Genomic DNA, 25466 nt, shown 5'->3' with positions numbered 1-25466 from the left:
AGGGGGCGCGGGCTCGCGCCGCGAGGCCTTCCCGCCCATTTCCAGGCGCACGGCCTGGGGCGGGGTGGCCGGGAGGCGCTAGGAGGGACGGGCGGCCGGCGCGAGCAGCGCGCAGGCGCAGGACGGCGGGCCGGGCCCCCGCGAGGTGGCGCGCGCGGAGCGCCTGCGCGGTGCGGCCGGCGGCGGCGGCGGCAGCGGCGGCGGCGGCAGCCGGGCCGGGCCCGAGGGCGCCTGCGTGCTGAGGCGGGACGCGGCCCGGCTGGCCGGCTCCGGCGGCGCCTGGGCGGGGCGGCGCGGTGGCGGCGGGCGCGGGCGGCGGTTGCTCGAGCGCGGCGGCGGGCGCGGGCGGCGGCGCGCTGACGGCGGGCGCGGGCGCGGGCGGCGGGCGGGGGAAGATGGCGGAGCTCGGTAAGAAGTACTGCGTGTACTGCCTGGCCGAGGTGAGCCCGCTGCGCTTCCGCTGCACCGAGTGCCAGGACATCGAGCTGTGCCCCGAGTGCTTCTCGGCCGGCGCCGAGATCGGCCACCACCGGCGCTATCACGGCTACCAGCTGGTGGACGGCGGGCGCTTCACGCTGTGGGGGCCCGAGGCCGAGGGCGGCTGGACCAGCCGCGAGGAGCAGCTGCTGCTGGATGCCATCGAGCAGTTCGGCTTCGGAAACTGGGTGAGCGGCCGGCTCGACGCGCACCTGCTCGTCCCGGGCCCGCGGCGGCGGGGAGGCGGGCGGCGGCGGGGAGGCTGGTGCGGTCGGCGCCGGGTGGGTTCCGCGCCGAGTGGGCTCCGCGAGCTGGAGCGATGTGCCCAAGGGCACACAGCTGGGAAGTAGCCAGGTGGGGCTCGGGGCTGCGGCTCGGCGCCCCCAGGGCCCTCGTCCCGGCCTCAGGAGCCGTTGCATGGTGTTTGCCGAGCGCAGGCGCTTTGGGCAGGAGCGCGCTGAGCCCGAGTGGCCTTGCTGGACGGTGGCAGGTCCGCAGACTTGACAGAGGCGCCGTAAGGAACGACTTGGCTCTGCCGGGGGCACAGGGGTGCTGAAGGCCAGACAGGCTTCCCCCGCGCCCTCCAGCCGCTCCACCGTCCCCCTGCACTTGGCTTTGTATGCGGCCCGGTGGGCTCTGCGCTCTTGTGCCCTGGGTCCCCTGGCAGGGGCCTGTTTGTCGTGGGGTCCCCGCAAGGCCCAGGACGCGGTGTGAGGAGTGCTGGGTAAGTACTGAACAAAGGAGCACAGACCCGGAGGCGTTGGTCCTGGGCTCTTGCTCTTATCAGAAGGGTTGTGTGGAGACTGAGCTGAGTGAAGGTGAGAGCCAGGGTCCCTTTAGGCTTGAGGGCCCTTTGGGGGAGAGTGGGTGCTCTGCTCTGGACAGTCTCTGGGGAGCTCTCTTTCCACTGGGGAGCAGGAAGCTTTCCTTCCTGTTAGAAAGGTCTCTGGCTGGATTCTGGGCCGTCTCTGCCAAGAGCTTCTGTCCACCTGCAGGCATCCTGGGAAGCAGGGAGGAGGCGCGTGACCCCAGCTCCCCCATCTTTCTATACCCTTCTACATGAGGTCCTCCTACTTCCCTGAACCAGTATTACATCTTGCTACCATTTCTCCAGTAGTACACTTCTCCTGGGCTTCTCCCCTCATTCCCAAACCTGGCCTGATTTCCTTTCAAAAAAGTGAGCCAGCCTTCAGGGACCAACACCCATGGTGCATCCCAGGGAATCCTTACTCCTTAAAGATGCACTGCTCCCCAGAGTCTCACCTAAGTGTCAACATGATGATCACCATCCTCCGAAAACGTCATTTTTTCTTGAAGTGCAATAATGTGCACTGAGCCTCTGCTCTCTGCCAAAGGACTTTGTAGGAGGGAAAGGCTTCTCACTGTCTTCAAGGGTCTTAAAGTGTTCTCATCCTTTGGGTCTGAGCCAGGACCTCTTGCCTAAGTTTCAGTGAGTCGACGGTGAGCTGCTGGAGGACCTCCTCCCTGTTTATCTCGTGGACATCTTGACCCTCTGTGACCCAGATCTCCTACCACCTCACTCTGTTCCTCGGGCTGCTGGAACTTGGTCCTTGGTCCTTGCAGGCCCAGTCCAGCCGCAGCTGCATGTCCAACATATTTTTAGAGTCTAACCACTGGTTGCAACCTTAGTCCAGGCTGGTGCTTATCTCTTGCCTTGACCACCTCTGGGGCCTCCCAGCTGGTCTTCCTGCTTCATGCTTGTGCCCTCCAGCCCATTCCGTACGCCATCATCAGAGTGATCTTTGCAGACATGCCGTATGTCATCAGCCTCCAGTGGCTTCCAGGCCTACTTAGTTTCAAAGTAGGATCTCAAAGGGGATCTCAGCTGCTACCCCCTCGACCATTTTTTATTTCTACTGCTCAGAGCACTCTTCCTCCAGATCCTGGGTCGTGACTGGTCTTTCTGCTTCCATGTCAGTGCTCCAAGAGACTTCTCCCCTCTCCACTCCATTCCCAGAGCACTTATCTACACAGCCGTTGCTAAAAATAGCCGAGGTGGACCCCGAGCCTTGCCGAGTGCTAGGCACTCTGCTGAGGACTTTGTTTCCCGGGATCTCTCCCAGCAGCTCTGTGCAGCTGGATTTGAGCTAGAGAGTTTGATGTCCGAGTCTGTGCTCTGGGCAGCGCTGCTTCCTAGTATGCATTGCCTTCTCCGCCACACTGGGTGGGGACACACAAGGACCAGGCCACCTGAAGTGTGTTGGAGGAAGCATGGGGGCAGGAAGCGGGCTGTTCTCTAAAGCAGTGCTTTAGAAGCTGGCGTGTACCCAGGAATTACCTGGGCAGCTTGTTCCCATGCAGATTCCTGCTCCAAGCAGCCAGCGGTGTCAGCTGTTACAGGAGACAAAGCCACAGGAGGAGGGGCGCCCAGGGTCCTCTTCCTGCCGAACCCCTTGTGGGGGCGGGATGGGGGCAGGGATTTTACATCCTAACCACGCCTGGTGCGTGGCCAGGCTGCAGGCACTAGTGTCTCTCGGGCCACCTGCTCTGCCCACTAGACTTACCCGTGCTTTACCTGAGGCTTTCCGCAGCTCCGAGACGTGCAGCGTCCTTCTGAGCAGACTCCATGGCTGTGTGTGCAGAAGGGATGTGCCCCATGTATGCTCCATCCCGCCTGTGCCAGCTTGGATGGAGTGCACACCTGATCTTGGGCTCCTCCCCACAGCTCCAGGGCTGGGTGCAGTGTACAGCTGCAGAACAGCGAGTCAGAGGGTTTCAGATGCTTGTGGGGGCTGCCTCGGCTTTTCTCATGGTGAAGCCAGGGCTCAGATGCAGGCCCCGCTGACTGCAGAGTCTGGGCCTTAACCTCTGGGTATAAGAGCATTAAGTGCTGCAGGGCAGGGGCTGGGAGCTTAGGGCTGCGGCTAAAGGCATGGCTGGCCTGCAGAGCTGCTTGGAGGGGCAGGGTCTTGACCTGGCTCAGCGGGAAGCAGGGAGAGGACCCGGGGAGGGCGGGAGCTTGGTGTCGTGGGCTGGGCTGCAGTGTGGGGAGTGGCAGCACACACATCAGTGGAAGCGATGCAGTTGAAGGTGAGGCCGGTCACTGTCATTTTTCAGATGGCACATGTGATCTGTCACCTCCGAGTGGCACTGCTTTGTGTGGGATTCAAGGGGTGGGGTGATGGCAGCCAACCTGTTGGGGGGAGGCTGCTTCTGAAGTCTGGCGCTGTTGCTCCCATTCGTCCTGGCTGTGGGGTGCTCGCTGTGACGCTGGGGGGCTTGGGGGCGAGCTGTGTAGCTAGGCTGGGACACTGGGCCCCAGCCTTCGAGGGTGGGTGGGGAGGTGCCTGGGAATGCGACAGCGGGGAAGGGGCCGGTGGTTGGCGAGCCAGACTGCTGTCACCAGGGACTTCCAGAGCCTCGAAGCAGCCGGTTTTGTGGTGGGTGCTAGTTGTGTTCCGAGTCAGCAGACACAATCTTGCTGGAAGCCGCTGTGGCTAATGAAGGAATGTGGCAGAGCTGGAAGCTGACCCAGGTATTCCGACTCCATGCCCTGAACCTCACTGAGCACGGGCAGAGTCCTGGATTCCGTGGGGTCCGGGAATCCCAGGGGCCCCCAGATCTCCTGAACTGGCATCTGTATGGGGAGGGGTCTGGAAATAGATGTTGTTGGAGTGAGTTCTGGTGTGGCCCACGGGGCCACATTGGGGAACCGCGGGAACAGTCACCTCACTGAGGCAGAGGCCCGTGTGTGTTGATGGGAATGGGTAAGCCCGTCCCTTGAGCATCCTTTCCGTGGGTTCTTACTTACGTTTGTGGATGGAGAGGCTGAGGGAGGAGCCTGGGTGGAGAAAGCTGCCAGAAGTGATGGGGTCTACAGGGCAGTGGTTCGGGAACACCCTGGAGGGCTTGCTAAAACACACATGCTCTGGGGCGCCTGGGTGGCTCAGTGGATTAAAGACTCTGCCTTCGGCTCAGGTCATGATCCCAGGGTCCTGGGATTGAGCCCTGCATCGGGCTCTCTGCTTGGCGGGGAGTCTGCTTCCTCCTCTCTCTTGCCTGCCTCTGCTTACTTGTGATCTCTCTCTGTCAAATAAATAAATAAAATCTTAAAACACACACACACATGCCCAGCACCCCCTCCGGGCTCTGTAGGTCCCCTCTGGGGTCGGGATAGAATTTGCATTTTTAACAATTTGGGTGATGCCCGTGAGGCTGGGGGTTCATACCCACGACCTGAGATCGAGTTGCAGGCTCTGCTGACCAAGCCAGCCGGGTGCCCCTGGTTTTAGCTATCTTTAAGTGCCCAGTTCAGTGACATTAAGTACGTTCATGTCATTGGGTGACATCACCACCGTCCATCTCCAGAACTTTCCCATCACAGACAGAAACTGCCTGTTACGTAACACCTCCCGGCTTCCCCCACCCCAGCTTTGGACACCCACTATTCTGCTTTCCATCTCTGTGAATTTGACTACTCTGGGGACCTCATAGAGAAAAACGCTGCAACATTCGTCCTTTTATGACTAGTTCAGGTCCCTCCGCGTAACCCTCTTGAGGTTCGTTCATGTAGCGGGCGTCACTGTGTCCTGTGAGTGTAAGGTTGACGGCCATCCCACTGCCCATCTGATTGGTCAGGTGCCTGGGCCGCTCCTACTGTTGGCTCCTGGGGGTCCTCCGCAGTGGAGTAGGTGTGCAGACTCTGTTGAAGTCCACACTTGTCATCCTTTTATTTATTTTTATTTTTATTTTTTAAAAGATTTTATTTATTTATTTGACAGAGAAATATCAGAAGTAGGCAGAGAGGCAGGCAGAGAAAGAGGGGGAAGCAGGCTCCTTGATGAGCGGAGAGCCCGATGCGGGGCTTGATCCTAGGACCTTGAGATCATGACCTGAGCCGAAGGCAGAGGCTTAACCGCTGAACCCCCCAGGTGCCCCTTGTCATCCTTTAGATCACTACCTTGTGGCAGGGCAGAGTCACCTGGTTATGTTTTGAGGCTGTGCGCTGCTGTTAGCCCTCTGTGAGGCTTGCTCTCAGGTTTACTTGATCCGGAAGTCTCTGTCCCCTTGAAGGCCGGTCACAGCTGTGCGGGCTGCTTAGTTCTCTTGAGTGGAGACAGGAGGACAGGGCACCTGGAACTGAGGCCTGTGGAACTTTCCATGTGCATGAATCAGTGAACAGGAGCAGGGGCCAAGGGAAATAGGGTTCCTGGAATGGCTGGGGATCTTGTAAGGATAGACGACAGGCCGCTGTTAGTCCTCGGCCTCTGATGTGGGCGGTGGCACCGACCACCAGCTTGTCTGCGGGAGAGGGGGCCGCGCTGGGGGTGGCGGCAGCTTTCGCTCCAGACTGGCGAGTGCCCCATCCTTCCGGCCCCTGCGAGGCAGGCAGCCCTTCTGTTCTCTTGGAGAATGACCGAAAGGGGCTGGAGCAGGCAGGCCCGAACCACACCCAAAGCCATGGTCAGCTGGGAGCGGAAGCCCTGGGTGGCCAGGCCAGCAAAGGGTGAAGTGACGCTGGGCTCGCGGGTGCACATATCCAGCTCAGGAGGAGCAGACAGGTATCCTGCTGTATGCGCTTTCCCTCCTCTTTCCTCTGGGCCTGAGCAGTCCCTCCTTGTCCCTTAGGTGAAAGCTAATCCATCGGCCCTTCCCTTCCCTGGCCCTGTGCAGGCCTTTGCTCCTTCCTGCTGCTCCTGGGGACTCTGCTCCCTAGGTGGCTCTGCCTGCACAGCCTGCACAGCCTGCTCCCCCGGGGTGCCCCAGGTTTGTGAGCTGGGCCTTCGGGCTGCTTCTATCCCTCTGAAGCTTCTTGCCTTGAGGAAGAATGCAGCCCTGCCTCGGAGTCTGGATCCCCAGTGCTGGGGAGGAAAGAGCCCAGGCCTCCTGGGGTGGTGTTTGGTTCTCTCGGGGAAGGTGAAGGCCACCCAAGTTCTGGGGGAGGAGCTGGTTTGGCCGTGGGCCGCAGAGGCTGGAGGTGGACTGGCCCAGCCAAGGTGTCAGGGGCATGGGTCCATGGTCTGGCCCTGTTCTGCCGTTTTAAAGGGTCTGGAAGCGTTTGACTGCAGAGGTCTCCCCGCGGTGTGTACTGAGCCAGCACCCCGCCAGAGGCCCCGTGGTGATAGGGCCGCGTGCCCCGGAGCAGGACTGTCTGCTGCGGGAGCCCGGGGGGCCTCTGGGGGACCACACCAGATGCTACATGCTGAAGCGCTTACCTGCCACTGTGACAGGCTTTGTGTTGTCCCTGAGAGGGGAGGGAACCACAGGCCCAGAAGCAGGAGGGGAGAGGATGAGGATTGTAGTCTGGGGGTGGTTGAGCTACAACCTGCACCCCACCTGGGGTGTGGGGGCTGCCGCAGGCTCCAGAGAGGACGAGCTGGGTGTGGGGTAAGAACGTGTTGTGGGAGTGACACCCACAGCTTTCTTGTGGTGGTGTTCGTGTGTGCGTGTCCTCTCTGCTGTGACCTGTCGTGATGTAGGGACCAGCGCTTGTGTGACTCACGTGAGGAGCCGGAGGCAGAGAGGTGAAGTCACTTGTCCAGGGTCCTCAGCCATGAGGGGTGGAGCCAGGTCTGGGACACAAGCCTGTGCACACAGAGAAAGAGAGCATCCGGCAAGGGTTTGGGGCCGCTGGCCTGGATGGCGGGGCGGGTTGTGTGGGGTCCGGCGGGAGCCAGACAGGGGTCTGAGACTCCGTGTCATGGACCCCTGACAGGTCAGGCCTCCCACATGCTCAGACTTTGGAGACTAGTGCTGTTGAAACGGTGTATCAAAGGCTAATGTAACGCAGAGTTGCTGACTTCAAGTCTGCCAAATAAGGTTATTAATATCCGATCCGATTAATTCTCTCTCACCATTTTCCAGAAAGAAAAGACTATCTTAGTACTCTCCAAACAAGAACGACATCATCTGGGAATGAAGAACTGTCCTTTAAATGGAAGAGTTTAGCTCTAAGGGAAAGCCTTAGTTGTCCCGAGGTTTTCAGTTTCCCCTCGATCATGGGCCAGTCTGGTGGGAGCTGTAGTGGACTCCCTGATAGGAGCCTTTGAAGGTTTGTCATCGGTGGGAGTGACCTCGCGGGGCTTGCACCTGTCGGGGGGATGTGTGCACAGAGCAGTGGACGGGCATCCATTCCAGGGGAAAGGAGGAGATGGCTGCGGGTGCCTGTAGGCCATGGCACAGGGGCGGGGTGGGGGGCGGCTGACGCTGACGATGGTTGCTCTGACTGCCCTCCCCTTCCCGTCCCTGCTCCCGGGCTACAGGCCTCTCCGTGAGCCATGGGAAGGCCGGAAGGAGGCCAGACCACCACAGAAGGCTGTGGAGTCCTGACTCACTAGGGTGCTCACTTCCTGTCCCTGAGAGCCAGCACCCTGGGGGGAGTCTGGTGACCTTGGACTGTAGACTTGAGGGCCATTCAGTGTCCTAGAAGTGTGTTTTCCTTCATTTCTCTAAGAACTCTGAGGAAGCAGCATATCTAGCCTTACCTTTTTCCAGGGGTGGGTATCCTTTTCTTAGTGAGGATGAAGGGGCAGAACCTGGGATTCTGTCTCTACTGACTTTGGGCTCCTCACCCCTGTGCTGCCCTGTGTCAGGGAACACCAGCTGCAGGGTACACTCGTGTCCCTTGTTCAATTGTAGGTGTACTTGAGTTGTCTTTGTCTCTCCAGGTCTGTCCCCCCAGACCCACTTTTGTTGCTTCTGCCTGCCCATCCGTGCGTCTGTCCGTTCCTCCATCCATCCGTCATCTAGATTAAGTGGAAACTTTGACCTTGAGCATGTGCTCCGCAGCTGTTGCAGGTGACACCAGGGCGGTGACAGGACACTTGTGCCCCTCGTGGGAGGTGGGCAGGTTTCACGTGACAGCTGACGTGTGCGGACGGGAGAGGACAGTGTGGCGGGCAGGTGCCAGTGTGGGGTGGGGTGCTGCAGCTCCTGCTGTTTTTAGTCATAAACACACTTGTAAAGTGTGTTCCTCACTATCACCTAGTACCATGGAACCTGTCTGCTCTCTCTGGATTCTGTTTAGAACCAGAGCTGTGTTATCTCTCCCGTGCAGACGATTCTCTTGTGATCTTCCTCTGTTTCCAGGGCTTTGAGAAATGAGGGTTTTGTGTGTTTTCCTGGGCCTTTCTCGATGGTCATGAAACAAACACGGCGGCCCAGGGGCAGGATTCTCTCTCAGCAGCAGCTGCTGGCCAGTGTAGTGTTGGCCATGGCCTTTGAGGTTGTCGGGCAGCGGTAAGGGTGATTGGTGACAGATTCCTGGGCTCCTGGTGACAAGGCGCTAGCCACTCTGATTTTGGTTCCTGGCTTTTTAAGTACTCATCACCCGAGTCTGTCCGAGAGCCAGAGTCTGCCTCGACGTGAAGAGGGTCTGTGCATCCAAAGTGCCCACATGGCCGGCTGGCCTGCTCCTTGGCTGGCCCAGGGCCCCAGGAGGGTGCTTGTCTGCTGAGTGCACGTTGCCCTTGTCACAGGCCTGTGACCACAGAGCCACACTGCACCCACCGTGGACAGGGCAGCTTTCCCACGTGATGGAACAGCCTTCTCTTGAACGCTCTGTGTGTTCTTTTCTAATGTTTGGATGTCAATCTTATACCGCTAAACAAAATTGCGAGGCAGAATTTATCTTTACTTTTTGGCGGCTCGTGGGTGGGCTTAGTTGGTGAAGTATTCGATTCTTTTTTTTTTTAAAGATTTTACTTATTTATTTGACAGAGAGAGAGAGAGATTACAAGCAGGCAGAGAGACAGGCAGAGAGAGAGAGGAGGAAGTAGTCTCCCCGCTGAGCAGAGAGCCTGATGCGGGGCTTGATCCCAGGACCCTGAGATCATGACCTGAGCCGAAGGCAGAGGCCTAACCCACTGAGCCACCCAGGTGCCCCGAAGTTCGATTCTTGATTTTGGCTCAGGTTGCCGTGATCTCAGGTCCGTGAGGTTGAGCCCCGCGCCGGGCTCTATGCTCAGCGTGCAGTTGGCTTGAGAGCCTCTCTCTCCTCACTGTCTCTCCCCCACCCCACTCTCCCTCTTTCTCTCTCTCTAAAAAAAGAAAAAATAATTTAATTTTATTTTTTAAAAATAACTTTTATTTTCAATTTACCCAAAAAAGTAAAACAATAGTATGTGGAGTTCCCACGTATGTTCCTCTCATAACCCTCCCGAAACAGCGGCATTTCGCAGAGGTGTGGTGTGGCTCCAGAAAGCAGGGTGCTGACCTTGACTCAGAGCCACTCACTCATGCACAGATCGGCCTGGGGTCCCACCCAGGACACCCCAGTGATGTTGCTGATGGGTCTCTTCAGGTCACAGTTCTTTCCTTGTCTTGTGACTGTGACGCGCTGGAGGGGTGCTGGCTGGTGTTTTGTAGAATGTTCCATAATTCGGGTCTGGCTGCTGTACTCTGGTGCTGAGGCTGAGATGCCTGGGCTGGGCCGTGGGACAGCGTGGGACAGGGTCACTCTTCAGACTCTCCCTCCTCCCCACTGTGGGATTTCTCCTTATCACTTAGAATTGGACACAGTGTTCTTGAGGATGACAATGGTCAGGCCGGAAGCCGGTGTCCAGTAGAGTGGCTCCCTCCCCAGCCCCTCTGCCCCAGGTGTCCTCCAGCCCTTTGGACGACAGCAGTGGCATGCACACACTCATTCTGTGTTGTGTTGCCAGCTGCTGGGCGTGTGAGAGGGGACACTAGCTGGGGACAGGAGGTCCTATATGGCCCTGCTCCGGCCCAGAGCTTTCAAGGCCCTCTGTGGTTTCCATCCCCTGCTCTCGCTCCCACGGTGTTAGAGTTGATGGCAAGAACCTCTAACCAGTAACACATCTTGGTTTGGTCAAGTTAGTCAACTTGACTACTCAGAATCTTTCTGTTTTTCAGGATTTCAGTTTTCTCTGAAACACGGGGGGCTCTGCCATCCACTCATTTTTGAAAGGCAGATTGCTGAGTTTCAGGCTGAGGGGACTTTTGCTAGGGGGGCAGCTGGTGCTTCTGGATGCTGGCTGGGTAGCCCGCTGTGCAGGTCTCACTGGGGCAGGCTGGGGGCAAGGCCTGGGGCCCGACTCCAACCAGGTGAGCTTGGATGTGTGGCCCAGATCCCCCGAGCCTCTGCTGAAGGGGTTCCCCAGGTCCCTCACCCAGGAGGCTCCCTGGATGCTGGACTCGGAAATTTGTAGTGGCTGCAGGTCCTCACCGAGGCTGTGGTGAGGGATGGTGAAGACCCTGGGCCCGTACAACCTCTGGCTGTGCGGCTGGGCCCTGGAATCTTGGACCGGGAGCATGTGGGCATTTCTGCTGTCTGGACAGCCTTGTGAGGCTGTGTTTCCCTCCTGAACGGGCAGCTGTCAGGGCTGGTATTCTTCTGGCGTAGCTCATCAGGGTGGAAGAATGCCCACTGGCTAGCTCGCCCCTCTGAGCAGGACCTGAGCTGGGCCCCTCACAGGGGCGCTAAGCCTCTGGGCACTCTGTCCACAGTGCCCGTGGCAGGTGCAGGGTGGGTGCTAGGGCTGACTCCTGTCTCCTTACTGGAAGGAACCCAAGGCCCAGAGATGGGAAGTGACTAGCTTGGGTCATATGGTGGTGGCCATAGATGCTTGGGATGGTTGTGACTTGGTTTTTTTGGGGGGGTTCTTTTTTTGGGGTGGGGTGAGGTTAATGGTCCCTGGGAAAATACAAACAGATTTGATGCAAACAGTAACATTTTAAAGAACTTAATCATGGACACAGTTCTTCCCCAAAAGACCAGAATCTGGTGTTTATTCTAATCTTCCCTGCCTTGGAGCCCTGCCCTTGGGACTCAGGCCCCACACAGGTTCTTTTCCCTCCCAGGAGCGCTTCCCTCCCATGGTGCCCGGTGTGTCCTCAGTCCTCAACCCGAGTGGACTGGCTGGTTTCTGGGAGTCCAGTTTGGCCTTTGGGGCTGCAGAGACCAACCTGATCTCACAGGACTAAGGGGCAAGGACACAGAGCAATGGCGTTGGGCCCTGGCGGCTGCTAGAACGGCAAAGCCGGGTGCAGGGTGAGTGGAGGCTGGAGGCAGGGGCTGAGCGGCTGCCGGTGAATGAGTGCGCATTTTGGGCAGCTCCTTTGTGAAGTGGCTTTAGCGGTTGACTAAGGAAGAGGCCTCTTGGCAGAAGGAAAAGATTGGGGGAGTTGTATAATTTCCTCTCATTAATAACCCTCATGTTCATAGGTCACCTCCTACGGGCATGTGTGCTCACAGCCTATGGCAGATTCCAGCTACCTAACTGTGGAGCCTGTCACCAGTGATGCCCCGCCCCTTGAAAAGGCACAGCTGGTCCCTGGCACCATCACCCAGGAAGGGGATAGGCTGCCACCCCCCTGCACTCCCAGGGGCTGGGTCCTTTTGGTTCCTGGAGGCAGGCAGCACCATACAGCAGGGTCCGTCTTGTCTTGTGCGGGGAGCTGTGGTTGGGGAGCCCTGGTGGGCCTGGGAAGAGGCGGGGCAGCTGGGGTGCTCCCTGACCCCGCCCAGAGTGCAGGGTTTGATGTGTGGCCAGGAGGCCACCATAGGTGGGCCCCAGGAGAGCAGAGTCCAAGGGGTGATGTGGGCCCGGTGTCAGCGCGCTGGCAGGTGGCGCCTCCTTCGTACCCCTTCTGCCCGTTTAGTGTCCGTAGCCCCGTGCTGAGCCTGGCTGCAAAGAGCACACCGCCTGGGGCCCCTTGGGGGCTGGGGTGACACAGGCCGGAAGGGGGCACGCGTGCCACGCCAACCTGCGTTTTAACCTGTGGTCCCTGTTGTTGCAGGAGGACATGGCCGCACACGTGGGAGCTTCCCGCACGCCGCAGGAGGTGATGGAGCATTACGTAAGCATGTACATCCACGGCAACTTGGGGAGAGCCTGCATCCCCGACACCATCCCCAACCGGGTGACCGACCACACGTGCCCCGGCGGAGGGCCCCTGTCCCCCAGCCTCACCACCCCCTTGCCTCCCCTAGACATCTCGGTGGCTGAGCAGCAGCAGCTGGGCTACATGCCGCTGCGTGACGACTACGAGATCGAGTACGACCAGGATGCCGAGACGCTCATCAGCGGGCTCTCGGTCAACTACGACGATGAGGACGTGGAGATCGAGCTCAAGCGCGCGCACGTGGACATGTACGTGCGCAAGCTGCGGGAGAGGCAGCGGCGCAAGAACATCGCGCGTGACTACAACCTAGTGCCTGCCTTCCTGGGCAAGGACAAGAAGGACAAGGAGCGGCCGGCCAAGCGCAAGGTCACAAAGGAGGAGAAGGAGCTGCGGCTCAAGCTGCGCCCGCTCTACCAGTTCATGTCATGCAAGGAGTTTGACGACCTGTTCGAGGGCATGCACAAGGAGAAGATGCTGCGCGCCAAGATCCGCGAGCTGCAGCGTTACCGGCGCAACGGCATCACCAAGCTGGAGGAGTCGGCCGAGTATGAGGCGGCGCGCCACAAGCGTGAGAAGAGGAAGGAGAACAAGAGCGCGGCCGGAGCCCGGCGGGGCAAGGAGGACGGCAGGGACGGCGAGTTCGCGGCCATCGAGCACCTGCCGGGCTTTGAGCTGCTGTCGGACCGCGAGAAGGTGCTCTGCAGCTCCTTGAACCTGAGCCCAGCGCGCTACGTGACCGTGAAGACCATCATCATCAAGGACCACCTCCAGAAGCGGCAGGGCATACCTTCCAAAAGCCGCCTTCCGAGCTACTTGGACAAAGTCCTAAAGAAAAGGATTTTAAACTTCCTCACGGAGAGCGGGTGGATATCCAGGGAGGCCTCCTGAAAGCCCGTGGCTCTGCGGGGAGCCTAGAGGACTGGGGGTGTGGGAGGGGGAGGAGGTGCTCTTTTTTAAGCAGATTGAGTTCCTTTCTTTTAGGCTATAAATTCTGCTCATGGTCCTCTGAAAGAAGCAATAGTAACGATTTTATGCCGGATCATGGGGGAAGCCGACACATGTATATTTTAACTTAGTCCTAAAGTCACACCTCCAGATGACGATTTGCCTTTCCATGTTCAGTTTGGGGAATATTATGAGATTGGGTCATTTCCTTTTGTGTCTTCCCTTTGGTACGCAACTCTTGGGCTGTGGGGGAAAGGAGCAGCTTTCTGCTGGGCCCGCCAGCCACCAGCTTGGCCCTGTGATGTGACCTCTGGCTGGCTGCCGGGGACGCCCTTGGGGGGCCCACTGCCAACGCCGCGGACACCCCAGCACAGCCCCAGCACGCGGCACTTTACATGGGGGCCAGGGTGGGGCAGGTGGGAAGTGAGGCTGGAGAACCACATGAAGTTTCCTTGGGAGCTTTAGAGGAAGAGTAGGTGGAACACAATGTCCAAAGGAGCTTCCCCTTGACCCCTGCAGCCAGAGTCGCGCTTGTGATGCCAGAGCCTGGAAACGCCCCTGGCCTCTTTGGGGGGTTGCAGGGCGGCGGAGCCTGTGGGTTCACCTCAGGGCCAGCACAGGATCCCCCCACCCACAACAGACTCCCTGGTGTGTGGGGAGGGGTGCTCTGGAGGAGCTGGGAGGACTAGTGTGGGTGCCAGAACTGAGCCAGCCTTTGGGGTGCTGCTCCTTGCTCTTGTACTTGCAGTACTAAGCACCCCATTTACTTGGAAGAACTCATAGTGGAGGGCTCTTGAGTTCTGCAGTCCATTTCCTCCAGAATTCTCATGGTGGTTGCAATAACCTTTTTCATGGAAACTCTGATCTTGACCGTGCTAGCCAGGCTAAGTGTCCTACTGCAGGTGGTCCCCAGCACTCTGCAGACTGGCCAGGCTGAACAGGGCTGCACCCACAGCAGGCTCTGCATGAGCAGGCGAGGCCCCGCGGGGCTTCTCTGGGTCCTGCTCTTGAACCGCCCAGCTTCTGCCTAGCCCTGCTGTCTCCTCAGGAGCCCCGCTTCTGTAGATGGACACAGTGCCTTCCTTCTGGGAACTTAAGTCTGTCATCTGTCTTCCTGCTGCTCAGTGCTGCTTCTCCTGGCCGCGGCCCCGCTCTAGGGCCAGGGTGACTGCAGACCCCAGCGCTCTTGTTCTTCCTGGCGCTCATCCTGCCTCTCTTGCCCCCATAGCTCCCAAGAGACTGTTGACTTCCCACAATGTTCAGGCTTGCAGTTACATTAAAGTGAAGTTATTTGAAAGACAAAAGAAAAAAAGACCCTCATCATTTCCAAGGACTTAATTACGGTGCCTTTTCCTTTCTTTTTACATCCTTCTGTCCCCCAGGGTAAATTTTTCAGCATTAAATAAAACATTTAAAATATATCGTATGTGGCTTTAGTTGTACTGTGCATGCTGGCCGGTAGTGCTCCCTGTTAGCCAAGCCCTGGGCTTTTGTGACTGTAGGAGAAAGAGCGAGCAGGGGTGGTACTCACGAGGCCTCCTCCTGTTGTCCCCTCTGTGGGCTCATTGCGGCGACAGTCGCACGGCACAGAGCGCAGGTTTGGTCTGTCCCTGAGCAATGATGGGGATGTTGCCTCTCACTTGTGCTTCTGGGCCCTGGGAACCTTCTAGAACTGTGGACCCTCAGGCCTTGGAGCAAGGCCCTGAGACCAGTCAGGCAGGGCCCTGCTGCTGGCAGGCAAGCTGGTTGGGCAGCTCGGGCTGCAGCTCCTCCCACCTTGAGATTTACTCATTTCCTGCACCAGGTTCCTGGTTGGGTGAGGTTCTAAATTTGCTATTATTTTGATATGAAATGGTTTGCAAACTTAAGTGGGAGAAGCAAAAGTCTATGTCAGCATGTGGCCCAGGCCAGCCAGGCTGTTCAGTGGGCAATTCTGTGCTTAAGCAGGTTTTCAGGATGGGCATCTTTCTCGGTGGTACAAAGAACTTGCCTTAGGCTTGGCTGTTTTAAAACTGTAAATGCGTGACTGACGTTATAGCATCAGACTGTCCCAAGAAGACGGCCTGTCCTTACTGGCTGCCTCTGAGCCCATCCCCGTGGGCCGTGCAGCCCATCAGTCCTCACTGTGACTGCCAGCACAGGGCCCTTGAGCTTCAACATGTCAAATTCATCCCCGCATCCCATGAAATGGGATTTTTGAGGGTTTTTCCAAATTGAAACTTACTTGAGTCCAAAAAGTTAATTCGGCCATTTAAAATAATGCCCTTTGGATGGCCCATATCCCAAGGATGTGTAAAAAACAGAAACTCTACAATTTTTAGCACTTTTTACACATTCAACAAGTGGTGAACAAAGTGGTGTCACGGCTGCCCCTCGAGCTGGGGATGGCATTCTCAGGACGTGTCTGAGCTCAGCACTCCGGCGTCAGACTGGTTTTCCCTCCCAGGTAGGAGTTAAACTGGCTACTAAGCAGAAGCCCCTCATACCTGCTCCCCCTGGCTGCCAGCAGCCAATCCCCAGGGAGTGTGTGCGTGTCTCAGGCAGATCCCGGCCACAAAGGCCCCTCAGGAGCAAATGGCGCCACCTGGTTGGTGGTGTCTGGCCCGCAGTCATGCACCCCTGGGCCCTGGGCGGGATGCGTCAGCAAATCTCACCTCCAGTGTAGAGAGGCGCTTCCCTTTTAGGGGCGATGCAGGGTGATGGGAACCCACAGTGGAGCCACAGCCCATCCCCACAGTCTCCTGGGGTGTAGCCCCCACAGTGGTCATGCCCCAGCTGACAAGGAAGGGGCTACACACGTGTAGAAATTCGTTTGAAAATTCCTCATGTGGCTTTCAGTTTATAGAAGTTCCAGGAAGGTGATGCAAGACCCTTGCAGAGCTCTGATCCTGGTGGGTTTTTCCAGTGCACTACGCTGCCTGCGGTTCTGGGGCAAGTTTGTGACCAACAGACTTATTAAGACTGCTTTACAGAAAAGAGGAAAATACTTTGAAATAGTATAAATTAAATTTTTAATTAAGGGAATACTACCTACATCTCTCAAAATTACAAGCAAAGTCAACCACCCCACCTTTCTTACGTAGTAAATGAATTAATAGTGTTGGCCTTCGGTCCCAGACATACCTCTCTACAGCAGATAGCAGGAGGCTGGATTTTGTCTGGTCTGTAACCGCTCACTCTCAACACCCCGTTGTGAATGAGCAACAGAGGGGGCTACAGAGTGGTGCAGACCGGTCTCCAGTCCCCTCCCCAGGGCCGTGGACGGCAACATCTGTCCCCAGCCAAGCCCCCCCCCCCCCCGTTTTCCTCCTGCTCTCCCTTCCCACGGGGAAGCTACCACGTGCGGCATGTCTGAGTGTCAAGCACAAAGCTTTGGGATTTGAGCCGAGAGCAGGAAAGCGGAATCCTGCTCAGTGTAGGTGGGTCTCCTCCACCAAAGTACACAAAACAGTTTCCAGAAAATAGGAAAATAAACACATTAGGGCTTTAATCCTCTTAAATAAAATTTGAAAATTAAACATCGACATTTAAAATGTACGAAGCATGCAATCCTTGGATTTTGAGCAAGTCCGTCTTTCTACAGTAAAGACCTTCCGGTCATCAGTAAGTGGCTACTAGAGATCTGAACATTTCTGCAAATAGATGAATAAAAGGTCAAGAGTGACTGATTTTGTTAAATTCAGTAATGGGCAAAATAAGCTGGTGAGGCCTGTTCAGGCACATGTGCTCACTTCCCATCTCCAGAAGGAAGCCGGAAGTCGGGTATTTTCGTTGCTAGACCGTAACGAATTACAAATGAACTTGTATGTTCTTCAGTGAGGGCATGGCGAAACTTTTCTAAGCAGGAAGAACACGCTCAAGCTCTCGCCTTCCGTTCTGCACAGGAAGGTTCGGGCTGAGCGCCCGGGACCCGGGTGAGCCACAGCGCGCAGCCCAAGTGGGGTTCCCAAAGGCATTGACTCATTTATGGTACCTGGACGTCGCTAGGCTTTAACCAGCTAGAGCATGATTCATGACCCTCTGGGTCCAGTCGTGTCCCGCCGGCCTGTTCTCTAAGCATGTAGAGCGATTAAAGGTGTATTAAAAATCAACGAACAGACTCCCGAATTTAAGTTCATTCACGCATCTGTGCAACCGGCTTCATTTTCTGTTTAGCCACTGGTTACTAAAGCTTTCCAACAAGGACAGGAAAAGGGTCAAAGGTATTCACAAAGATGAACCTTTCAAGAGCTACAGCAGGGGATCGCAAAGAACCCACGGGAGCCCCATAAGGCCACTAAGCTGCCTTCACCACCCCCACCAGTGCGGGTCTCAGGGTGCGCCCGTGCAGCTTGTACCCCACTTTGCTGACCAGCGCCACCGTGCCGGGCTCCTTGCCCTCCACTGGTGTGTGGAACAGGGCCTCGTGCTCATAGGGGTCGAACCTGGCACCCACGGGGTTCAGCCGCAGCAAGCCGTGTTTGGTGAACACCTTCTGGATCTGGACCTCCGTCATCAGAAGCCCCTCATAGAGGTTCTTGAGGTGAGGATTGTCGTCTCTGACCTCCTCCTTCGGGACACTCTGCGTCGCCTTCTCCAAGATATCTGCGACCTCCAGCAAGTCCTTACAGAAGCCCTGGATGCCTAAACAAAGGGAAGGACATGGTCACTTGCACCCCCATTGCCATGGGGCACCCCAAGGGCCGGAAGACCTCCGGCTGCACGCACAGCCTCCCGAACGGTAACCTTTCAAACCATTCACTTGCCCTTGGATTCCAATGGCGTATTAAAAAACAAAACCCGGGACGCCTGGGTGGCTCAGTTGGTTGGACGACTGCCTTCGGCTCAGGTCATGATCCCGGAGTCCCGGGATCGAGTCCCGCATTGGTCTCCCAGCTCCACGGGGAGTCTGCTTCTCTCTCTGACCTTCTCCTCGCTCATGCTCTCTCTCACTGACCTTCTCCTCGCTCATGTTCTCTCTCACTGTCTCTCTCTCAAATAAATAAATAAAATCTTTAAAAAACAAAACCCCCACAAGCCCCCCCACAACTTCTGGGTTTAGACGAGAGCTCATTAGGCACGAAGATAAACAGCTCTTCAGGTGCAGAATCATCTCCCCATCAGCCCTCCCCTGGGCTAAGGAACTGCGCTTGCCACCCAACAGAACACCGCATCCTGTGGACATGAGGCCAGGGAGGGGCTGCCGTGCTGAGTTCCCAGGATACACCTGAGCTTTAACCTTAATCTAACAAAAGAAATGACGGTAGGAGAAAAGTCCCTCAAAATTCAAGGCAGCATATTACATCGAACTGTTTGTGGTTTCAAGAGTGCTTCAGATGCTGAATGGAAGTCTGGGCCTGACCAGACACAAGGGTACCTTGTACCACAAGGCAGCACCTGTGGGCAACTTCTCACAACACTTTCCCCTCCTGCTGGAAAATAAAATAAAAAACTCTCTACCTATCTGCTAAAAACACAACGTCTATCACGGAATAAGCTTGTGCTGATTCTTTCAGGGTGGTCTGTCCTCAGGGAACATAGACACGGCATCCAAGAACTATGAGTGACAAAATTACAGGTCCCACCTCCAAGAGGGCGCTTTCCTCAGTGCCGAGGAACAATTACACTAAGGGACTTCATCGAGACTGGAGAGTCAGAGGAGAGGTCTGTGAACCAAGGCCTCAAGAGTCATCCAAACATTTGAGGAAGGACGGGCAGCCAGAGCACAGGAAGAGGCAGGCCCAGACGAGCTGAAGGTTCCAGATGGGGCAGCCAAATGGGTGGACAGCGTGGTCACACTGTCAGGGAATCTGGCACAGGTATGGTGGTTCAAGTTGTGGACTGCCCCGAAAGGGTAAGGAGCTCAGTAAATGGAGTCATATGAGTTTTTGGGGTTCTCAATGCATGTAGAAATTATGTTTATGCTGAATCTATGAGGTGTGCAATAGTATTATGTGTAAAACACACATACCTTAAAAAATACATTTTGCTAAAAGATGCTAACTATCTGAGATTCCAACGAGGTGTGGTCACAGGCCACAACAAACACAGTGATAATCAAGTGTTGGAACTTCTGTGAGACTCGCTGATATGTGACAGAGACAGGAAGTTAGCAGATGCTGGTGGAAAAATGCTTGCGCGACAGAGCGTTGCCATAAACCTTCAACTGGCAAAAACCTCATCATCTGTGAAGCGTGGTAAAGCGAGGAATGACTGTATCTTATCGCTTTGGTCCAGGGTGTGGTGGTGTGAGCACCAAAGCTGGCCAGGATCCATCCAGGTAAATAGACAACTGGGAGGCCAGCCACTCAGTGCCCTTGGGACAGGAGAAGAGAACTTGTTTCCTGCCCTTAATAAACACCAGGCAAGATCACAGGATCATTTAGCAGAATGAGGAAGGACAGCACAGATAAAGGGAAAATGGAGTTTAAAGCACCCATGAGACACCCAGATGAAAATGCGGGGTAAACGAAAGGACACACAGGACCAGAGCTCCAAAGAAACATCTGAGCCACAAAGAACCTGTGCGTGGGCCCGTGGGAGGGTGAGTCTCATGGGAAGGATGTCAAGAGGAGGGGAGGCCTGACTCCAATCCCTGAAGGACCCAGACTTCTAGAGGCCAGGCAAATGAGAAGCCAACGAAGGGCGTTACCAGGAAGAGGAATAAGCAGAATTTCAAGAAGAGACTGTTGGCTGCTGCCTGTGGATGTGACTGGGTCCTGGCTTCCACCAGGCCGTGCACCTGCCTTCTGTCCTTGGGCAAAGCAGCTCACGTCTATGAGCCCAAGGTGGCTCTTCCAGAATTGGGGGGAATGGTGCCTGCCGGTCTGTACACAAGGTCCTGTGAATGCTCAAACTGTACCAACATTTAGTGGACACCAGTCGGGGGCACCGGCCTCAGCACACCACTGTGACTTCCCAGCCTCGTGAAGCCTCAATGATCTCACATGTAAAGTGCAAAGGACAGTGACAAAAACATCCCAATGCTGACAGTGCAGACAGCATCTTCCATCTCTGGCCTATGCGACTGCTGAGTGAGCCATGGAAATGCCCATCTGGAGGCTGGTAACAGAGATCCATGTGGGGATAGCAATGCACACACACTCCTCATCAAAGGAGTGACACCTGCCATCCTAAGTGCGGGTCACCTTCGGCTCCTTGGGGACCCCTCCCTGCTGGAGGGAACGCGCCCCACACCCCTCCTACCCTGGCCTCCCCATCCTGGCCCCCCGCCCGCCTGCCCCGTACTTTTCTAGGATCAGTGCAAGCAGTGTTCAAAGTTACCGTATAATTTTGCCTCCTCCACCAATTTCTGGCTCCTCTGCCTCAAGTTCTCAGTGTCTGCCAAAGCTCGCTTATATTTTTCCTAAAAGAAAAAAAAAAGAGCAAATAGGAAATGCGCATACATGAAAAAGGGAACAGATTCGTAAGAAAACAAATGCAATACTAACAAATCCCAAGTCAAAGTACAAGTAACACGTGTCATTATGTCTGGTGTTTTAGACAGCAGGCAGCGCTGCTTCCTGAGCAGAAAGAAGGTCACCATTTCCAAGGAATGACGTCAAGGGGTCACGAATCTGTACAGCCCCCAGAGAGCAGCTGGATAAGGATGAGGAAAAGTCTCATGGTTTTACGGTCTGTCTCATCGCCCCTCTAGGACGGCCTGGTCACTCGCGTAGAATTTCCAACTTCAGGGAATCCCAGAACGCTGGTTGGGGCGGACGCACCCAGAGCCCACAGCTCCGGGAGGGGTTTAGAACCACCAGCCCACTGAGTGGAGAAAATCCCATCCGTGAATCTCGTCTTTCAACTTCTGCCCAATGGCCCCATCCCAACACTCACTGGGTACCAATCAGCAAATGCTACGCCCTCTGTTTCTCACCAACTGTTCTGCCAGGCTGCGCATCTGCGCACTTCAGCTCCAGGGCCTCTGTCCTCCAGTTACAGGTGATTCTAGAACAAGGCTCCCAAGGCTCAAACCCGGGTTCTGCCGATCAGTAGCTAAGCAACCTGGGGAAAGTTACCCAACCTTCCCGTGCCTCAGTCCTCATCTGTAACCGGGGCTCTAACAGGTGACCCACAGGTGTTGTGAAGATTAATGTAAATAAGGTGGTTGAAACAGAGCCAGTACAGAGTGTCTGATAGGAGGGTGTTTTCAATTCTTAAAGAACCTGATTTGTGCCACCTACGCCTTTTCACGTGGAGTAATGATCTGTCCTTCCAACTAGTTCACCGAACTCCTCCCTCCCTGGGAGTGCACCACAGAACCCGCCTCTGGCCCGGGCCCTTGCCTTCCTGTCAGACCTTGCGTAAGTGCCAGGTGCGTGTTCCTCACTTGTAAAGAGGATTCTCATGACGGAACCAGAGCCACAGAGGTTTTGAATTCTAGTCCCTTCTTCAGTGGGAACTTGCTACAGGAGCCGACCATAGTTTTTGGAAAATGACCCACCTCCTCCAGCCAGATGTCCTCTGGAGAATCCCACCTGAGCTCAACAGATCACACTTCCCACAAGAGCCCACATGACCTTACCACAGTCTCCTTCAGCTGCTCTTCTAGCTTGACCTTCTCGTCCAGGAGTATCTTCTCTGAGGAAGGAGTATCTGTCTTCTGTTCATTCTGACTCACGTCCTCTTCCAGGTTCTGGCCACTGTTCTTCTGTTTCGTAGCTGTGCACAGCAGCCGAGGAGATGGTCTAAGGCAAATGCATAGCACTGGGAATTAAGACTGGACTTTTGGCTTAAAAGTCTGATGTATCAGTTTAGAAACTTGAGATAATTTAAAACTATTTGCTACTGACGTGTGAGGTGGAATGAATTTATCTTAGATCTAATAAAGCCAGACAGCATATTATGTACAGAAGGTACTAACTTATATACAACCTTCTGTGTGTAAACTAGTTTGTCAATGTACCAAGGCTATGGAACTAACCTCTTCCCCTTCCAAACACCTCCTTCTGTGGATGTATGGTCATCCACACCCATCACATATTGAGTGAGTAGCTACTAGGAGAAGTGAGGTCTTCTGCTGATGTAGAGGACAAGGGCAGACTGGGCAGAGATCCTGCCCATAGGGTACTTACTGTCAAAAAAGGCATCTACAGACAAAGTATAATTTTGGGTTTAAAAGTGATAAAGAAGGGCGCCTGGGTGGCTCGGTGGGTTGGGCCGCTGCCTTCGGCTCGGGTCGTGTTCTCAGGGTCCTGGGATCGAGTCCCGCATCGGGCTCTCTGCTTGGCGGGGAGCCTGCTTCCCTCTCTCTCTCTCTGCCTGCCTCTCCATCTACTTGTGATTTCTCTCTGTCAAATAAATAAATAAAGTCTTTAAAAAATTAAAAAAAAAAAAAAAGTGATAAAGAAGGAATCATGCTTTAGGAGGCTTAGGGTAGAATGTTAATAACTTTGGGGAAATGGAAGACCATGAAAGGCTTTGTACAGAGGGGCTCTGAAGGATAGGTAAGAGTTACACATAAGGAGTCCACACTGGAGATAGGAAAGCAGGGGGATATATGGAAGGAAACAAGTAGCTCTAAACCCAGTACTGGAAGTACTCAAAACTTTATCCAATCTGATCCTCACATGAAAAAGGTTAAGTGATAAGCCCAAGGTCAGAAAGTTATTGATGAATGGCAGAATGGTCTTAAACTCAGACTTCTTCACCAGGACCAGATTTCTCCTCTAAGCTTAAAACTCAGATTTCTTCTAAGAGTTCTTCTTTGTCTTCTTTTTTTTTTCTTTAAGATTTTATTTATTTGACAGAGAAAAAGTGACAGTGAGAGAAGGAACACAGGGGGTGGGAGAGGGAGGAGGAGTCACCCCGAAGAGCAGGGAGCCTGATGTGGGACTTGATCCCAGGACTCTGGGATCATGACCTGAGCTGCAGGCAGACGCTTAAGGACTGAGCCACCCAGGCACCCTGCTAAGAGTTCTTCTTAATGGCACCACATTTCAATCTGAAAATAAGTACAATCTTCTTCCTAGAATAAAGGGAACTGCCTCAAAGAACAGGAGCTATCAGTACACAGATTATGTGTACAAGAATGTTTACGGCAACACAATAGAGCAACAAGCTGGGGACACTGCTGAACACACTGTCACTTCCACAACCTGGAATATTCTGTGGCTGTGAAAAAGAATGTCAAACTCTCACCTCTGGGATACACTACAGATGTACTGGGAGGTACAAAATGCAATTTAGAGAAATAGACAAAGCATGAAGCCTCTCTGTCTGTCAGGACAAACCCCAGAAATCCTGTATCTGTATACCTGTGTCTTAGGCCTGGAGGAGAATGGAAGGACCCATTAGTCTGCGGAGTGGAGTGCATTAAGCCTTTTATTGTATTTTATTTCTGTGATTTAAAGAGGCTGGTAATTTAACAACTGCATATGTTGTTGTGAGGCCGGTTGTCTTTCTCAGCAGTGCTGATTCCTGGATATGACAGTCACAGCCTCTGTACTTATTCTGCTGCTCAGCCACGGAGGGGATGCAGCCAGGCAGTCAGAGCTTAGCCCCCTCTCAGAGTTAGGACTAGGACTCCACCTGACTCCCCGTTTGAGCCTCTTTCCACAGTCAGCTAGTCCTCAAGAACAGAAAGTTATTGCTACCTTTGTGACTGCTTTCTAACTAATTCAGATACAAAACCACAGACTACCTGAGCAACCCCGGGAATGCGGGTGCTCAAGGCTCTGTCCGCATGTGTCGCTTTCTGTAATTTCCGAGGCTGGCAATCACAGCGTGACCCCCAACCACCGGAGGTCATCCTCGCCCCACCCGCCGGGTCTCCAGGTCCACGCGAGCAAGCGCGTCCCAAGACAAGTCCAGCTTCGGCTCCGCCCGGCTGCTACCCAACGTTTGGCCCGAGCAGCTCCTCCGTGAAGTACACGGTTCGGAGCCGTTCCTCCGGCAAAGGCGACGCTAAGACTTGCCAAATTACCTTTCGAGCTAGGACTTCGAATGGCAGAGGCCGCCGGCTAAAAGAACAGGGGGAGGGCCCTGGACGGTCCACCTAAACTGCTCCTTCCATGGCGGGGCGACCCTCGCGGCGCTTCTGGCCTGCACTGCGAAAGGAACCGGGCCGAGGTTCGGGACGAGCCCGAACGCCTGGCGGACCAAGCCTGGCGCTGCCCGAGCACGCGCACGCGCGCGCGACCTGGCCTTGGGCGGCCCGCCAGATCCCGGGCGCGAGCGCGCGTGGGCCGGTACGCGGGGCCGCTCAGCCACAGCAGCGGGCCAGGCCCCGGGCGGGGGGTCCGCGTGCCGCGTTGGCGAACCGCGGGGCCCACGACGCCCCTCTCCGGGCCGGACCCCCGGCGCGGCCTCCGTCTGAGTGGAAGCCGCACTGAGGACAACGTCCTTCTTCCGCCACGGGCAGCCGAGCGCGCCTTACCTGAGAGACAGGTAAGCTGGGAGACTTTGCCGCGCCAGCCTCACACACCGAGCCGCCATGACTGCCGCCGCCGCCGCCGCCGCCGCCACTGCGCACGCACTGGGCATGCGCTTAGCCCGCTGGCCCGCCCCCTAGGGGGCGTAGCCACTCGCGCTGACTCTCTGCCTTCGTCCCCGCCCAACCACTTCCCTTCAGCCAGTCCGTAACTGCTTCTTCTCTGATGGACAGTCAATAGTAACCAATACTGTGGGCCGCTTCAGATCACGCCCCGCCAACCCCCCTCCCCGCCGCGGCTCTCAGCTCGTTCCCTCCTGGTGGGCGGGGTCGGAGGCTACCGGGGCTCGGAAGGTGAGGAGGTAAAAGGTGAAGGGAATCGTGGGAGGAGAAGCTCGCGGGCGGGGCACGGTCCAGGAAGAACCAATGGGGACGAAGCGGGGGGGGGGCGCGGGGCGCCGGAAGTGCGGCTCTCGGCCCGGGAGACTCGTGTCCGGCAGACCCTTCGGCGCTTGCGCCGCATTTCGCTGTGGGAGCGCGTTGTGCAAGCTGCGTGTGCGCGCTCGGGTTGTGCGGGCTTTCGGGACGCCCGGCGCGCTGAGAGGCCGGGTGCCGGGTCGGGTCCGCGGTGGGGACCGAGGGGGGCTCCTGTCAGAGCCGGGGCGGGAACCCAGGGGCGGATGGGCCCGCGTGGACGCTGGAGGGTGGATGGAGACGCGGGCCGACACTGGTTCTCTGCGCTGTGCCCTCGCTTCTCCGAGTAAAACACACATTGTGGCGAGGAGCTCGGCGCCTAGGGGGCTCTGGGACACAGCTGAAGGTCATGAACCCAAGTGGCAACGGCCACTGCAGCTCGATCACA

General features: G+C 56.0%; 2 protein-coding genes across 2 annotated transcripts; one reads left to right on the top strand and one right to left on the bottom strand.

Annotated features, from left to right (window-relative positions):
- The first annotated feature begins 341 nt into the window (after nucleotides 1–341).
- Nucleotides 342–14669, top strand: TADA2B (transcriptional adaptor 2B). The gene is made up of 2 exons (XM_032333746.1): nucleotides 342–665; nucleotides 12199–14669. The coding sequence occupies exons 1-2, from the start codon at nucleotides 396–398 to the stop codon at nucleotides 13189–13191; spliced, it is 1263 nt and encodes a 420-aa protein (XP_032189637.1). The 5' UTR covers nucleotides 342–395; the 3' UTR covers nucleotides 13192–14669.
- A 1573-nt stretch (nucleotides 14670–16242) lies between these two features.
- Nucleotides 16243–24723, bottom strand: GRPEL1 (GrpE like 1, mitochondrial). The gene is made up of 4 exons (XM_032333749.1): nucleotides 24611–24723; nucleotides 21758–21920; nucleotides 20512–20593; nucleotides 16243–17871 (listed from the first exon to the last, which is right to left on the bottom strand). The coding sequence occupies exons 1-4, from the start codon at nucleotides 24715–24717 to the stop codon at nucleotides 17525–17527; spliced, it is 699 nt and encodes a 232-aa protein (XP_032189640.1). The 5' UTR covers nucleotides 24718–24723; the 3' UTR covers nucleotides 16243–17524.
- Between the last annotated feature and the right edge of the window lie 743 nt (nucleotides 24724–25466).

The sequence above is a fragment of the Mustela erminea genome, chromosome 2, assembly GCF_009829155.1.
Source record: "Mustela erminea isolate mMusErm1 chromosome 2, mMusErm1.Pri, whole genome shotgun sequence".
Lineage (NCBI taxonomy): Eukaryota > Metazoa > Chordata > Mammalia > Carnivora > Mustelidae > Mustela > Mustela erminea.
This window is presented reverse-complemented; position numbering and strand designations above follow the sequence as displayed.

What these genes read in the sequence shown, in the direction of transcription:
- TADA2B (XM_032333746.1), top strand. Translation starts at nt 396, where the DNA reads ATGGCGGAGCTCGGTAAGAAGTACTGCGTGTACTGCCTGGCCGAGGTG. An exon ending in AGTTCGGCTTCGGAAACTGG is followed by an intron (nt 666 to 12,198) that starts GTGAGCGGCCGG and finishes CTGTTGTTGCAG; the next exon opens with GAGGACATGGCCGCACACGT.
- GRPEL1 (XM_032333749.1), bottom strand. Translation starts at nt 24,717, where the DNA reads ATGCCCAGTGCGTGCGCAGTGGCGGCGGCGGCGGCGGCGGCGGCAGTC. An exon ending in CCAGCTTACCTGTCTCTCAG is followed by an intron (nt 21,921 to 24,610) that starts GTAAGGCGCGCT and finishes CATTTGCCTTAG; the next exon opens with ACCATCTCCTCGGCTGCTGT. An exon ending in GGAGGAGGCAAAATTATACG is followed by an intron (nt 17,872 to 20,511) that starts GTAACTTTGAAC and finishes CCCTTTGTTTAG; the next exon opens with GCATCCAGGGCTTCTGTAAG.